This window comes from Coenobita brevimanus, chromosome 75 (genome assembly GCF_032717465.1).
Source record: "Coenobita brevimanus isolate Jiangsu-jjx chromosome 75, ASM3271746v2, whole genome shotgun sequence".
Lineage (NCBI taxonomy): Eukaryota > Metazoa > Arthropoda > Malacostraca > Decapoda > Coenobitidae > Coenobita > Coenobita brevimanus.
The window spans coordinates 22393704-22411740 of record NC_137028.1 but is presented as its reverse complement, the minus strand read 5'-3'; the positions used below and the strand labels follow the sequence as shown (position 1 = coordinate 22411740).

The 18037-nt window shown below is 40.5% G+C and overlaps 1 protein-coding gene across 1 annotated transcript in view; it reads left to right on the top strand.

The window, feature by feature from the left end:
* Window positions 1–18037, top strand: part of LOC145408089 (putative neural-cadherin 2) — a 171596-nt gene that overhangs the window by 99112 nt on the left and 54447 nt on the right. The window contains exons 13-15 of the mRNA XM_080278896.1: window positions 667–1066; window positions 8625–8827; window positions 16096–16259. Coding sequence (XP_080135022.1) covers window positions 667–1066; window positions 8625–8827; window positions 16096–16259 — 767 coding nt within the window. The remainder of the gene's footprint in view (window positions 1–666; window positions 1067–8624; window positions 8828–16095; window positions 16260–18037) is intronic.

Sequence of the window (18037 nt, the reverse complement as noted above, 5' to 3'; positions counted from 1 at the left end):
TTCTCATTGTGAGTGTGGTGGGGGATGGAAGGGAGAACCTGATCACATACAGCTCATTCAAACGGGATGGAGTCAAAGGATTTTCGTCTCATTAACCCCACACCTATTATTGTCTGCCTTTCACCTCTTTCTTTTTGCTACAGTTTTGTATCCCTCTTCCTCTGCTATCGCTGTGTCGGTGGTCACTTAAATATCTGCATGCATCCATGCTGCCGGTTCACAGCATCCGTTTAACGATACATGCTCACCCCTACTCTGCCTAACTCCCAATGCCAGAGTTAACCGACACTGTTAGCCATTCACAATATGAAACTGGACAACTCTGGAACTGTCCAGTCTTCCTTAGTTTGTACATCCCTCAGCCTATGACATCAAGTCTTCAAGACCCAACTTGTCCAGGGATCATGAACTGACCAGCTCTTGATTTTTCATGAGAAAGGCAACGCATTCTGGCTTTCAGCTTTGGTTCTTTTTTTTTCTTTCTTTCTTTACTTTGCATGAAAAAGACCTAGTCCATACACACAACAAACCACCACCCTAATGTTATCCTACACATCATTCGTGCACTCACTTCTTACACAATTGCACAGTTCAGCAACTGTTTTTTCATCAGTATTGAAACCCCGTCTCTAATCTCAGTGTTGTTGGTGAATACTCTTCCCATAGGGCGGTAAAGGTAGCGTGGAGTACCGAATGGAAGGCGGATGGGGCGCCCTGACTGTGGATGCTGCGGGCAGAGTACGGCTGCATGCAGGACTAGATCGTGAGGCTGATGGTGGCGAAAAGGGTGAGGCGCGAGTGATTGCAGTGGACCGTGGTGTACCATCTCTGTCAGCCACGGCAACTCTCACCATCAACGTGATGGACGTCAATGACTGTCCTCCTACCCTGCTGCCACCCACCCTGCTACACGTCACCGAGAACAGCCAGCCCACCCTCCTGGGTGTCCTTAAGCTCACTGATCCGGACGTTTGGGCACAGGGACACGGCCCACCGTTTAGCCTTATACTAGACACCGCCAACCCCGAACATATCTTGGACCTCATCTCCCTCAATTTTGACCCTCGTAAGTAAATTGGGAAAAATGTCTAGAGAGAAAGACATGGACTGGAGGATTTAGTTTAGTAAAAGTTTGTTGTCATTACTTTGTCAACACACACACACACACACACTTTTTTTTTTTTTTTTCGGATTCTCTGATAATTTTTAACTTTTGTCAACTTCATAGTTCATAGATGGCACTTGCCCTTGATTCATGTCCATTAACTAATCTCAAACTTTCTGTACTGGGAAACACAGAATGTTACCGAGTCTGAAATGGATAACTTTTGGAAATTAAAACATCATCAGAGTGGGTGTGGATCAGTAGTCATGGGATGCTGGTAATTCTGATTTTGGAGGTGTGAATTTCAGTGCAATGAGGATAAATTTTATATGCATTCATCATCATCATCATCATCATCGTGACTATTTTCCTATCTACAGATTACGTGAAGATCCGGAAACACGGAGTAAAAGCACGAGAGAGGGAGATCTGCCCAAAGCATCCCCAGTAAAATGCCCCACACAGTCACCCACACATCTTTCCACCTCCCGGAAATACTAGCTCCGCCTCACAGACCTAACCATCTGCGCACTTTATGGTTGTATCTTTCTTCCTGGACGCGCCTGAACCTCCATAGATGTGACTGAATTGGAGCGGGCGTCAAGGTCTTGGATAGACGTAATTTTTTACCTGTGTACCTCTTAAACACCCTGAACTGACTTGACTGATCTTGGATATATGTAAAGGAACTGAATATTATTAATGACTTCAGTGGGCTTCTGGGGACCTGATTGGGCGTCTATGGATGTGATTAATCTTACTGGACCTAAATTACCTTAAACTGACACGACAATCTGACAACGCCAAATTAATGTGATGGACCTGGCTAGACCTAAAGTGGCACTGAGGAACCAGAGTAGACGTACAGTCACACGTACTAATTTCTGCTCAGGGGTTACCCCTTCCTTCTCCCCTCTACCCTGGACAGAGGGAAGGGGGGAATCGCGAACAAGTCTACCCTGCCCACAGTGTAGAGACTCACCCCGCCTTCTGCCCCCAACTCCCCCACCCTCCACCTCCAGCTGCCAGTTACTGATTAGATGCAAATTTTCTCATGTCCTGTAAACATGACTAAACTGTCGTCGCACACGCTTTCAACGGCCAAGATTTGGACTATATTTTTAGAATAAATTATTACCGTATTGAACTACATTCTCAAATTGAAAATATTCACCATCATTGTAATCCAGTGTCGTCCGCTGCACAATTCTGGGTTCCAGTGCTTACCTTTTCACTTCCCCCAGCTGTCTCTCTCTCTCTCTCTCTCTCTCTCTCTGAATTTACTTTTCCCACTCACTCTTTCTTTTTAAATTTATATAACTTTCTCTTTGCTTCTCTCCCCCTCTCCCCCTTCTCTCTCGTTCTTTGTCTTAAGTCTTCCCCGCCTCTCACCCCTCCCCTCCCCCCACCTTAGGCCTGATCAGCAGTCAGTTATACCGTCACCGCTCCTTCGTATATCGTGTGCAGGCAACATTTATCACACACACTTAGGTCAGATGTATGGAAAGCTATTTTATATATATAGATAGATAGATAGATATATATATATATATATATATATATATATATATATATATATATATATATATATTATTGTATTTCTCATTATGTGCCAAGTTTAAATAGAGAACACCAGACCAATATTCGTAATTTTTATTAGAGTGACCGTTCCAATTCACATAGCTGGGTAGCTGGGCTTATAAACTGCACACACACACACACACACACACACACACACACACACACACACGACTTAAATTTTGCACTGACAGCGTGGCGACTACAAATATAGTCATTCTAACAACTGGATCTGCTGGCTCCAAACCTTCCCTGTCCCAGTCAAACTCCTCATTCAATAACCGGTTATTATATATTTGTAGTCGCCACGCTGTCAGTGCAAAATTTAAGTCGTGTGTGTGTGTGTGTGTGTGTGTGTGTGTGTGTGTGTGTGTGTGTGTGTGTGTGTGTGTGTGTGTGTGTGTGTGTGTGTGTGTGTTCTTACCTAATTCTTACCTAATTGTATCTTTACAGGAATGAGTCAAGCTCGTACTGTCCCGTGTCTTAAACCATATTTATCGTACATATCCTTAAATTTGTGAATTGTTTTGGCACACACTATTTCATTCGGTAGTGCATTCCATTGATCAATTGCTCTGTTTGGGAAACTGAATTTCCCTACGTCTTTATCACCTCTCTTCTTATGCAGTTTTTTGCAGTGTCCTCTTGCTGATGCTTCTCCATATGTTAAGTAATCATTTATGTCTATTTTCTCCTTCCCTGATATGCACTTATATAGCATTATCATGTCACCTCTTTTCTTTCGCTCCTGTAGTGTTGGTAGATTCAGTTTATTTAGTCTTTCTTCGTAGCTTAGGTCCCTTAAGCTTGGTATCCATCTTGTAGCGGCCCTTTGAACTTTTTCAATCTTGTCTATGTGCTTTTTGAGATGAGGACTCCAGACTACTGATGCATATTCCAGGGTTGGTCTAATGAATGATGTTATTATCCTTCTTAGCATGTCTTCATTTATGTATGTGAATGCTATTCTCATATTTGCAAGCAGTGTATACATGTTCCGTACCTTCTCGCTGATGTGGTCAGCCGGAGATAGTCTGTTATTGATGATCACACCTAGGTCTTTCTCTCTTTCTGATGTGTATAGGGTTTTATTTCCTAACTTATAATCCCAATCAGGTCTTTTTCCACTTTTACTAAACTTGATTACATGACACTTGTCCACATTGAATTCCATTTGCCATATACTACTCCATTCATGAAGTTTATTTAATTCTTCTTGTAGCTCTTTACAAGAGTCTGTGTTAGTAATTCTCCTTTGTATTTTTGCATCATCTGCAAACATATTCAGATAGCTCTCATTTCCAGTGTTACTGTTTATATCAATTATATACACTAAAAACATGATTGGTGCCAGCACTGAACCCTGTGGTACTCCACTAGTCACTTCTTTCCATGATGAGTAGTTTCCTCTTAGTACTGTTCTCATTTCTCTTTTTATGAGAAAGTCTTGCATCCAACAAAACAGTTTGCCTCGAATTCCTCCTTGATGGTACAGTTTCCATAAAAGTCTTTGGTGTGGTACTGTGTCAAAAGCTTTCTTGAAATCTAAATAGATACTGTCCACCCATCCTTCCCTTTCCTGTATTGTGTTTGTTACTCTGTCATAGTAGCTCAACAGATTAGTAACACATGATTTTCCTTTTCTGAAACCAAACTGTCTTTCTGTTATCATACTGTGTTCTTCTAGATGATTTACCCAAGCTTTTCTTATAAGCTTTTCTAATACCTTGCTTACAACACTGGTCAGTGATACTGGTCGGTAGTTGAGTGGATTTTGTCTATTTCCTTTCTTGAATAAGGGGACAATATTTGCATTTTTCCAAATATCAAGTAGTTTACCTTGACTCAAGGATTTCTTGAAAATTAAAAATAATGGTTTACTTAACTCCTTTGCACATTCTCGTAGCGTAGTACCCAACATGAAATTTCATCAGGACCACTTGCTTTTCCTCTGTCTAATCTACTTAACTCCTCCTGTATTACTTTTTCTGCTATTTGTATATCTGGTAGTATGTGTGGACATGCATGTTCCACATAGTCCCTCTCAAAATTTTTTTCTTCTGTAAAAACTAATTGGAAATTCTTATTTAGTGCTTCACAAATATCCTTCTCTTGTGTATAAGTGATTCCCTCGTCCGTAATTGATTGTATTATATCTTTTACTTTGGTTTTGCTTCTGATATAGCTGTAAAACAGCTTTGGTTGATCACTACTTTTATTTATGATATCCTCCTCAAACTGTTTTTGGGCTTCCCTCCTTATTCTTGTATAATCGTTTCTTGCCTGTTTGTAATTATTATATGCCCTTTCACTATTGTGTCTTCTGTATCTATTCCACAACAAATCTCTTCTTTCTTTTGATTTTTTACATTCTGTATTGAACCATTTCTGTACTTTCTTATCTGCTTCTTTGTGCTGTGGGATGTACTTCTGGACTCCTATTTCATAAAATTCACAGAACTTTTTATATACAGCATTTAACTCTTGTCCTCTAAGCTCATTTTCCCAATCAACTTCTAAGAAATACTTCTTTAGGTCTTGATAATTTCCCTTTTTATAGTTTAGTGTGTGTGTGTGTGTGCAGTTTATAAGCCCAGCTACCCAGCTATGTGAACTGGAACGGTCACTCTAATAAAAATTACGAATATTGGTCTGGTGTTCTCTATTTGAACTTGGCACATAATGAGAAATACAATTATATATATATATATATATATATATATATATATATATATATATATATATATATATATATATATATATATATTTTTTTTTTTTTTTTTTTTTTTTTGAGACAGTTCTTAATAGACCAGTACCACCAGAAGAGGATATACCGTCTGCTCAGGAAGATTTAAATATAGAAACAGGAGAGTTGAGGTTTCCAGAAGTGGAGAAAGCAGTAAAACAGTTAAAGAATAATAAGGCACCAGGGGAGGATGGTTTATTTCCGGAAATGTTTAAAGTGGAGGGGGATAGATTAATAATGATCTTGACCAAGCTATTCAATAAGATATGGGTGACGGGGTTACTACCATCAGTTTGGAAGAATGGTGTAATTGTTAAAGTTCCGAAGAAGGGAGACCTGAGTGAATGTGGTAATTGAAGGGGAATCTCTTTGTCACCGATAGCTTTGAAAGTTTTCAGTAGAGTGTTGTTAAATAGGTTGGAGCCGGTGGTTGAGGGTATTCTGAGGGATGAACAGGCTGGTTTTAGAAAGGGACGTGGTTGCAATGATCAGATCTTTATAGTTAGGCATTTGATGCAGCAAGTTAATGAAATGAGAGTACCGTTAAGTCTTTGTTTTGTTGATTTTGAAAAGGCTTTTGATAGTGTTTCGAGAGAGACTATGGGGAAGATCATGAGACATTATGGAATACCAGAGGAGTTTGTGAGGGTCATTATGAAAATGCATGAGGACACATTCTGTAAAGTGATGGTTGATGGTTGTCTGAGTGATTCGGTTGAAGTCAAGTCCGGAGTAATTCAAGGTGGTGTTCTATCGCCTTTACTATTTATATTGGTCATTGATTACATTATGAAACTCGTTGGAACAGAAACCGGTGCAGGTATACTTTGGGGAGAGAACAGGAAACTTTTGGATTTAGACTATGCAGATGATATAGTTTTGATTTGTGATGGGCCAGAAGAGATGCAGAGAGTGTTGTTTGGTGAGTGAAGGTCGCAAAGTGGGTTTGGTTATTAATTGTGGAAAAACTGAAATAATCAATATGAATATGGAAAATGCGCAGGAATGTGTAATTGGAGGTATGGTTGTAAAGCAAGTTGATAAGTTTAAATATTTAGGTACTTATTTAGCCAAGGATGGTTCTTTGAACTTTGAATTCGAGGAAAGGTTAAAGAAGGCTAATCAGGCAATGGGAATGCTTAAAAATATTTGGAATAATAACAGTTTCTCTGTGCATACAAAAATCAAACTTTATAAGGTAATGATTAGGAGTATCTTAATTTATGGACACGAGTCTTGGTACAGCACAGTGACTATGAAAAATAAATTCTTGGTGTTTGAAAATAAAGCACTTTGAAGAATATTAGGAGTTAAGTGGTGGGAAAGGATACCAAATAGTAGAATTAGAGACATAACGGGAGTGCAGCTGATCGATGAATATGTTAGATTCTCACGATGGAAGTGGCTAGGACATGTGTATAGGAGACAGGGAATAGTACGAGGTACACCAGGGTGGGTGGCACTTGGTAGGAGAGGTAGAGGAAGGCCAAAAGAGACGTGGGTGAGGACAATGAGACGGGAAGCTGGAGATGAGTGTTGGGGAGATCTTGAGGAGTTAGCACAAGATAGGATGTGGTGGTGTGAGTTCATCGAGGCCCTATGCATCCCCGAGGGTGCCACAGGAAATGATATATATATATATATATATATATATATATATATATATATATATATATATATATATATATATATATATATATATAGCTTTCCATACATCTGACCTAAGTGTGTGTGATAAATGTTGCCTGCACACGATATACGAAGGAGCGGTGACGGTATAACTGACTGCTGATCAGGCCTAAGGTGGGAGGAGGGGAGGGGTGAGAGGCGAGGAAGACTTAAGACAAAGAACGAGAGAGAAGGGGGAGAGGGGGAGAGAAGCAAAGAGAAAGTTATATAAATTTAAAAAGAAAGAGTGAGTGGGAAAAGTAAATTCAGAGAGAGAGAGAGAGACAGCTGGGGGAAGTGAAAAGGTAAGCACTGGAACCCAGAATTGTGCAGCGGACGACACTGGATTACAATGATGGTGAATATTTTCAATTTGAGAATATAGTTCAATACGGTAATAATTTATTCTAAAAATATAGTCCAAATCTTGGCCGTTGAAAGCGTGTGCGACGACAGTTTAGTCATGTTTACAGGACATGAGAAAATTTGCGTCTAATCGGTAACTAGCAGCTGGAGGTGAAGGGTTGGGGAGTTGGAGGCAGAAGGCGGGGTGAGTCTCTACACTGTGGGCAGGGTAGACTTGTTCGCGATTCCCCCCTTCCCTCTGTCCAGGGTAGAGGCGGGAAGGAAGGGGTAACCCCTGAGCAGAAATTAGTACGTGTGACTGTACCTGTTCTTCAATGGACGTAACTGACCATGAGTGGACCTGAATGAACCTGAACAGATCTTAGTGAACCGGTTTGGATGAAAAAGACAGAATGATTACTGTAAGATCTAAATGGACCTAACTGGGCCCACGTGACCATTATTTTACCAGATTGGGCCAAATTGGGTCTGATGGTCTTGAACTGACTTTAATGTAATAAATTCGACTTGAATGGACCTGACCGCACCTACGTAGCCGAGACCGAACCTCAACAGACCCACCAACAAGAATGGATGTGAAAGGTCTGAATGAATCAAACTTACCATGAATAGTCCTAAACTGACCTTAAACGACTGGAAGATGCTAAAATGGCTGCAGCATAAATAACTGGACCTGAAGTGACTGATGAACCTAAGTGGACCTAGCTAAGTGGTCCTGAATGACTCTGAATGAACCTGTTTCAGTCTGAACGAATAGGACCGCTACACAAGGATCCCAATGAGCAATAAATATTGTTAAGGATTCTAACTAAGCTTCATCTGGGCGTAATGTGCTAAGAAAGGACCTGAAATAATGAAAATGAGTTGACTGTTGAAACTGGGTGGGAATTCTACTGATATGAGACTGGCTCAGACTGAATGGATGTAACAGTATCTTGAGTGGCATGAACTGGCCACTGTATAAATATGACACCAATTAGTTCACAATGGAAAATCACGGGTCATATTCACCTGCTTTACAACACTCATGTCAGATGCTGGTTATTGCAACAGGACACGGGTACGGCGTCGACGAACAGTTGTTTCAGTTCAGCAAACTTTATTTATGTCACCGTTAGCACTTAATCACCAACACAGCGTGGTCATTTCCTTACTCACTAGATTTAGACAGTGGGCGGGGCGGGGCGGAGCTGTGGACAACGGGGCCAGTGGACCGCGAGCAGCACCGACAGCTGGACATCAGGGTGACGGCAGCCGACGTGCAGGGCGTGGAGGCAACACACACCATCACCCTCATTATCGACGACATCAACGACAACCCCATGAAACCCGCCTCAAAGATGGTGTACCTGTGGAAAACTCAGGTGAACCACTAGTTTGCACTGTTTCTTAATCGACAATTATTTCCCCCTTTTTTTAAGGAAAATTGGTTGTTGTGCATATAGATAGACAGATAGATAGAGGTACTATACATACACAGATACATAATTACACAGATTGATTGATTGACTAATTGACTGATAGATAGATCAGTCTATCGATAGATACATATATATATAGATATTGACAGACAGATCGATAGATAGACAGATAGAGATAGATATAGAAATAGATATTGACGGATAGATTGATAGATAGATATAGGCTACAGTAGATATATATAGATCGATATATAGACAGATACATTGATAGGTAGGTAGAGATAAGTATATACAGATAGATAGATGGATAGACAGATCTATCTATCTATCTATATACCTAGGCTGCTTCCCCCAAGGAAAGGGAGGCCGCCGAGACAGGACGACACACTCCCCATTTACTCATCCATTCAAACACATTCGCATCTTAGCCCCAAAGGGGAGAAGGAACAGATCCTCACCGCATCACACCGCACAAGGGTCAACTGCGCAGTGCAATCAGTGACATCCGCAGCAGGGTCCGACAGCAGGGCTGATTTACCCCTGCCACATCATAGTAGACCCATCCCCTTACCCGCACCTGACCTGACTGGCTGATCAGACCAAATGCGGGAGAATATCCACTCTGGGCTGCGTCATCATTTATTCATTCACAATTTCTCTCCATTTATTTCTGTCACACACAGCCACTCTTCCTTGCTCAACAGACATCCCTCTCGCATCCAGCGCTCTCTTCACATCGTCCATCCGTCCTATTCGTGGTCTCCCTCTCAGCCTTACACCTCTTACATCAGATCTAGTTACCTTTTTCACCAATTGCTCATTATCCATTCTCTCCATATGCCCAAACCATCGCAACACCCTCTGCTCAACTCTACCAGCCATCTCCCGAACAACTCCAGTTCTCCTTCGCACTTAATCATTTCGCACTCGATCCATACGCATCACTCCACACATACTCCTCAAACACCTCATCTCCACTACATTCAAACTTTTCCTCTCTGCTACACCCATATTTCATGTTTCAGCCCCATATAATGCACTCGGTACCACAACACCCTCATACAGCCTTCTCTTTACATCCATTCTGAGTGAACGACATCTAAACACTTTTTTCACGCCTCCCAGCACCTTACCCACTTCATTCATTCTAAACTTCACTTCTGCATCTATTCTTCCATCCACAGCAACATGTGACCCTAAATATTTAAAACACTCTACCTCCTCAAGCAACTCACCATTCAAAACTATATTCATCCCCCTACCATCTACCATCCTCGTACACTTCATCACTTTACTCTTATTCTCATTTACTCTCAATTTCCTCCTTTCACACACCCTTCCAAACTCCTCTACCAACTGTCTCAATCTCTCCTCTGAATCAGCCACCAGTGCAGTATCATCTGCAAACAGCAGCTGCTTCAGATTCCACTCTCCACCATCAACATTCACCAGACTCAGACCTCCACCTAAAACTCTTGCATTCACCTCCTTTACAACACCATCCATATAAATATTAAACAACCAAGGCGACATCACACATCCCTGTCGCAGCCCCACTCTCACAGCAAACCAATCACTCACAGCATTACCCACTCTTACACACGCTCTACTATTTACATAAAAACTTTTCACCCCTTTTAGTAACCTACCATCAAGTCCATACAATCTTAAAACAGCCCACAAAGCCTCCCTATCAATTCTATCGTACGCTTTCTCCAAATCCATGAATGCCCAAAACACATCCTTGCCTTTCACTAAATACTTTTCACACACTTGTTTCACAGCGAACACCTGATCCACACATCCCCTCCCTCTCCTAAAGCCACACTGCTCATCACCAATCACTCTCTCTGTACCCTCTCTAACTCTCATAATTAACACTCTACCATACACCTTACCTACAACACTCAACAGACTTGTACCCCTAAAGCTAGTACAATCATACTTATCACCCTTGCCTTTATACAACGGGTCCACACAAGCACTTGCCCAATCAATTGGCACCATACCTTTCACAAAGTACACATTCAACAATCTTACTAACCAGTCAACAATAGTCACTCCACCACCCTTCCTGCATTCCACAGCACACCCATCCATACCTGCAGTTTTCCCTGTTTTCATCTCCTTTACTGCCTTCTCCACTTCCTCCTTCGTGATCAAAGAATCACTCAACTCTCCCAACACATTTATTCCTTGCACTCTTCCATCAGCCACAATCTCAGCCACCCTTTCCTCCTCTACATTTAACAATCTTTCAAAATACTCTGCCCATCTCTTCCTTACTGCATCGATCTCAGTTAACATCCTTCCATCCTCTGCTTTTACTCTCTCTTCCTTTCCAGACTCTCCCTTTCGCACCCTTTTCACCTCCTTCCAGAACATTTTCTTATTCTGTTGAAAATTCTCAGTCAGTCGCCTACCCCACCTTTCATCTGCTGTCACTTTAGCACCACGCACAGCCCTTCTCGCCCTATTCCTCTTTTCCTTATACCTCTCATATGACACTTCATCCTTCCTCTGCAGCCACACTTCATATGCACGTCTCTTCTCAGCCACAGCCATACTTACTTCCTCGCACCACCATTCACTTCCCTTTCTTACACCACCACCCACGCGTCTCACACCACACACCTCTTCTGCATGCCCCACCACAGCACTCCTAAACAACTGTCATTCCTCCTCCACACTGCCATTTTCCTGATCTTTCACTGCGTTCCACTCATCTTTCAATTTCTCCTGATACTCTATCATTTTCTCTCTTTTATCCAACTCACTCACTTTAAAAACCTCCCTGCCACACCTAACCCTCCTAGCTCTCACCTATCTCTTATCTACTTCTTAACTTTCCCTCCACCAGGTAGTGGTCAGACATACCTCCACCCTCCCCTCTCAGAACTCTCACATCCAACAATCTTCCTATTACATTCCTAGACACAACCACATAGTCCATCAATGCTTTATCCACAACCATTCCACCCTCCTGTCTCACCCATGTATACTTATAAATATCTTTCTTCTCGAACAGCGTATTTCCAATCACCATCTCTCGCTCAACACACATCCCTATCATTCGTTCCCCATTTTCATTTCTTCCAGGCACATCATGCATACCAACTACACAGATAGATAATATATATATCCTATACAAGTACAGAGAGAGAGAGAGAGAGTCCACAAAGTCCTGAGTTGACAGAATTTACTGTGTAAACAGTTTAGATATGTAGATGCATTGCATGGTATATAGATAGCTTGCTAGATAGAAAGATACATAGTCAGGTAGATAAACGTTACCATGATCCCTCAGATATAATCTTTAATTGTTGATGAGGCACCCCATATATTGAAAAAAGAACATATGCTCTAAACAATCTTTCAGCTCCTATTGCAAAAAGACAGTACAAAATTCCATCCGGGACCTGCATGTTCCTCATACTTCTATCTTAAATGACAGGCGAGCAACTTTCTCTTGACATTGACACACTAGCTACCTGGGAGTATGAGTTAGGGTGATGATGGTGATGACGATGACGATGATTTTAGCCCTCAGCTCACCTGTGCTCATTGACTTCTACAATCAATCAATCAATCAATCATTTCCTGTGGCACCCCACGGGATGCATAGGGTCTCAATGAACTCTCTCCATCAATATTTGTCTCTTGCCATCTCCTTCAGGTCCCACCAACACTCCTCTCCTGCTTCTTTTTTCATTGTCCTCAACCAGGTTTCCCTCGGCCTACCTCTACCTCTTCTTCCTCTAGCAATCCACTCTGGCACATCCTGTATTAAACAACCTTCTTTTCTGTATATGTGCCCCACCCACTTCCAGCGAGACAGTCTCACATATTCATTAACTGGTTCCATTCTCGTAATATCCCTTACTCTTTCATTTGTAACTCTGTCTTGCCACTTTACCCCAAGAATCCTTCTCAGTATTTTATTCTCAAATCCTAATACTTTCTGATCTGTTGCAATTGTACTGTACCATGACTCATGCCCGTAAATTAAAATGGGTCTAACCATGGACTTGTAAATTTTCACTTTAGTATGTACCTAAAGCATATTATTATTCCAAACAGATTTCAACATTCCAACAGCTCGCCAAGCCTGTCTAATCCTCTCCTCAATTTCATTGTTTAATGATCCATTAGATGATACAATCGTTCCCAGATATTTAAAGTTTTCTACATTCTTCACCACATTATTCCCAATTACACAACCGATTTGGTTCTCCACGTTCATATTAATAATTTCAGTCTTTCCACAATTTATTACCAATCCCACTTTTTCTCCTTCCTCCACCAGACAATCAAGCACCCTCTGCATCTCGTAAATACTTCCGCAAATCAGTACAATATCATCAGCATAGTCCAAATCCATCAGCTTCTTATTTTCTTTCCAGTTAATTCCTGCACCTGTTCTCCTTACAACCTTTTTCATAACATAATCCATAACCAAAACAAACAACAATGGCGAAAGAACTCCTCCTTGAATCACTCCTGACCTAACTTGAAATGGATCACTCAAAGAACCACCCACCATTACCTTACAAAAAGTACCTTCATGCAGGCTTCTAATAATATTTACAAACTTTTCTGGTATACAATAGAATCTCATAATTTTCAACATAGCTCCACGTGAAACACTATCAAACGCCTTTTCAAAATCCACAAAACACATGTTAAGTGGCATTTTCATCTCATTAGCTTGTTGCATTAGATGCCTTACAATAAAAATCTGATCATTACAACCTCAACCCTTTCTAAATCCCGCTTGTTCTTCTCTTAAAATTTTATCAATTACTGGCTCTGTTCTGTTCAACAAGATTTTGGAAAAGACTTTTGCAACTACAGGTGTCAAAGTTATCCCCCTCCAATTGCCACACACACTTAAATCTCCCTTTTTTTGGTATTTTTATAATCACTCCATGTTTCCACTCTTCTGGAATTCCACCATTATCCCAAGCCACATTAAAAAGTTTCAAAAGCGCATTCATCAACTCGTCATTTTCCACCTTAAGCATTTCAGGGAATATTCCATCCTCACCTGGAGCCTTAAAATTCTTTAACTCCTTTATAGAAGGCTATATCCCCTGTTTCTATCTGCAAATCTCTCTCGGCAGGCAAAATGTCCTCTTCAGCTGGGATTGGTCTATTTAGAACAGATTCAAAGTGCTCTTTCCATCTTCCTTTTATATCCAAATCTTTAGTCATCAAATTACCATTTCTCTCTCGTACAGGTATTTCCTTCCTTCTCTTTTCAGTCCCAATTAACTCCTTTATGGCCTGATACGCTGCTCTTGTGCTCTGACTGTCATTTTTACTTAATTTAATTTCTGTGTCTGTCGCCTTTTCATCATATAGTCTCTTCTTATCACGTCTAACGAGTCTTTTTACTTCAGAATGTAAACTCCAGTACTTTGCTCTAAGTACTTCAACTACCTGGCCATCAACATGTTCTTCACTTCTTAACTTAGCCTCTTTCCTTTTCTGAATTACATTCCATGTTTCATCTGACATCCACTTTTTCCTTCTCGCTTTTCCCTTTTTCTTAATAGTAACCTTAGCACTCTCATGCAAAACCTCTTTTACCTCTCTCCACATTTGATTAATATCATTGTCTTCAGATTCCATCAAAGTCTGCAGGACAAGAAACCTGTTCCTACATTCCCACCGAAACTTTTCCCTAGTGCTCTCATCACTTCTCAGCTCATCAAAATCATAATTATTACCTCCTGTACAATTACCATTAACGTTTCTCTTAAGTTTTGTTTTAATCCTTGACACAACAAGTTGATGATCAATACCTATATCTGCCCCCCTCCTTACGCAAACATCTTGCAAATAACTCCTATGCCTTCTGCTAATTGCAATATGGTCAATCTGGTTACAATACTTACCACATGGTGAAATCCAAGTAGTCTTATGTATTTTTCTATGCCCAAAGATAGTTCCACCAATTATAAGGTCATTTGCCAAACAAAAGCTTGCAAGTCGCACCCCATTTTCGTTTCTTATACCAACACCCTCCTTACCCATACAATCTTCAAAGCCATCCCTACTACTGCCAACAATCGCATTAAAATCACCAATGCAAACTAACACATCATGTCTTGCCACTCTATTCACTACATCCTGCAGCTTCTCATAAAAGTCATCCTTCATTTCATCAGCAGCCTCATTTGTCGGAGCGTACCCTACAACAATACTGATATTACCATGGTCAGATTTTAAGCGAGCATAAAGCAAGCGCTCATTAATTGGTTCAGACTCACATACTGCCTTACAAGCATCTCTACTCAGCAGTAAGCCTACTCCTTGGTAATGATTTCCATCACTCCTACCAGAAACCAACATAGTAATACCATCTTCCAAATTCATTTTATCAACTCCAAGCAACCTCGTTTCTGTAAGAGGACAAATATCCATCTTGTATTCCTTGAACACTGAAATAAGTTCTTCCATTTTACCAGCCTGATTGAGAGTACGAACATTCTTCTACAAAAAAATAAAAATAAAATAAGGTGAAAATTTTACCTGTAATTTTTCACCTGTAGCTTGTAAAACGATACCTTATCAGTTACATCCGATCCATAACTATAATAGGCCCGTGCACGGTAGCACTGGAGTGTGTTGTTTCAGTCAAGAGAGAGAGAGAGAGAGAGAGAGAGCTCTGAACCAAACTGGGGTAGGGATGGAGGATTAGACAAGGATGGAGTGATCTAATTTTGAAAATGGTGGGTCAGATTTGGATATATTGATTCGATTTAATTAACACTTGGTTTAAGGTCAGCGTCACTGAGTAAGGTGAAATGTTAAGCCGTTTGTGCTACTGTCCTCGTAGGATGCGGGTGTTCACTCTGCGAGGGCTCCCTCTTGTTTCACTATATTGTTTATCTCTGTTCCACACCAGCTGCTCTCTTAACATTCGTCTTTGCTTATAGCGCATTTTTTTCTAACCTGACGAAGATCCATGACCCTTAATGGCCACATATAGTAAAACTGGAGAGATGATTCGAGTAATAATTAAAGAGATACTGTATCACCTCAGCATTAAGGGTCCTCTAATTTCATGCACCCATATCTTAGTGTCCAAGTTTTCAGATCGGCCAAGTTCTGTCAGATAATAATAAACCTGGTATCATCACTGAATCTTGGCCATAAAATCAAAGTTGCTAACAACACAACTACTCAAGCCTTTGACTTGGCAGGGCGGGGGTGCTGAGGCTCCACTGGGGAGGGTGTTCGTGGATGACCCTGACGACTGGGACCTGCAAGACAAGACTTTCTCCTGGGCTGGGCCGCCACATCCACTGTTTTCTCTGAACCCCGACCAAGGCACCATCTTCGCTGCCACCCACCTTAGGAAGGGCAGGTGAGGGCAAAGTGCAGCCAGGGACTAATATTCACCTAATTTTTTCACCTTTATTTGTTTTCTCTTGAAAAGGCATGCTATTGGAACCTTCAGAACAGGTTCATTTGAGCATACCTTTTTTTTTTATGATTATTTACCAAAGTGAAAGACATACTAAGAATATCCCTCCCGCAGTTCTTTGCATTAATACGAAAAACTATAATTCTATTTTTATTTGGATTTTCAAGCAAGGTTATGGATTTTCTAAATAAATAAAAATAAATCACTACACAAATAACATCATCCATTTCATTTTTATTTTGGGTTACAAAAATAGAAAGCACGATTTTTCCAAAGTGTGTATTACTTATGCTTTTCAGTGACCGAGTTGCACATCATAAGTCTCTGTAATTATTCAGACAACAAATATCTATATGTCCAGACAACCAGCTTCTTTACCAGTTGACAACCTGTTGCTGTAGGCTACACCAAAATGAGGAATTAATTATATATGTATATATGTAATGAAAAGTACCGATTCTTCTTCATACTAGCTCCTAGTGAAAGTCATGCATTGAATATTTTATAAATGATATATATCTATACCCACCTATCTATCTATCAATCTGTCTATCTGTCTACCTATCTATCTATCTATCTATATAGATAGATAGATAGATAGATAGATAGATCTATATCTATCTATCTATCTATCTATATATATATATATATATATATATATATATGTGTGTGTGTGTGTGTGTGTGTGTGTGTGTGTGTGTGTTTTTAGTTATTTATTTATTTATTTATTTCATCAAAAAACGCCTCACAACCAACTCATCAACGTCTGATGTATTTTGTTCAGTTAACTTAAAAAAACACAGCAGATGAATCTGTGTGTCAGTTACAAATGTCACTATTCAATCGCTCGTTCCTGAGTGAGACTTTTTTTTCATTAAATACAACTGTAAATACAAAAATACACAGAATTCCTATGGATCTTTCTAACTAATTCTCTCCTGGATTCCCGGTTGGAAACCACGTATGTAGTAAGTTACATACTGTGGCGCATGCTCACTTTTTTTAATGCAAAAAAGTAAAACCCAAATGTTAGAAGTATGCTAAGTAGGTGCACTCCCGGGAAAAATTTATCAGCAGCAATCTTTCCTGTCACTTTTTACTGATTGTCTCTCCTTTACAGGTGGCTCTACATTGAGTGACAAGCCAAATGGTTTCCTGTATGCCAGGAAACCATTTACAACGCTGGGTGGTAACCATATAACCAAACCTTACGTGCTCCCTACGTGTCAACAAGTGGGTTGGTGGAGGATTAGTGCCCCTCCCTGTAAAACAAACTCAAAGTCAAATGGCCACCCCTTACGGGATTATGGCGTCTGGCAATAGATAGATAGATAGAAAAATAGGGTTATTCGTTTGCAAGATACCTAGACACACTATGTCTAATGTATTGAAGGTCATAGGCAGAGGGAAATGCAAACTAAAGAAGGTAGTTCTAGAGTTGACCCGTTGCATCAGTTAACTCTTGCATTAGAAAGGTGGACAGAGAAAGGATGGAATGCGTTGTTTGACGGGTGCGGTGCTCCCATTGTTATCGGGAAGGTTCACATGCAGACAGTTCAGAAGCGCAGTGGCCATTAAAAATAAAAAATAAAAAAAAAAGGGGGGGGTAGTTAAGATATGCATCACTGCAGGAACGAGAGGTAGGCTGACGGGTATTAGTGAGAGGAAGGGCGTTGCAAGAAGCCTTTGCCTCCATCCTGCTTCTAACATAATGTTAT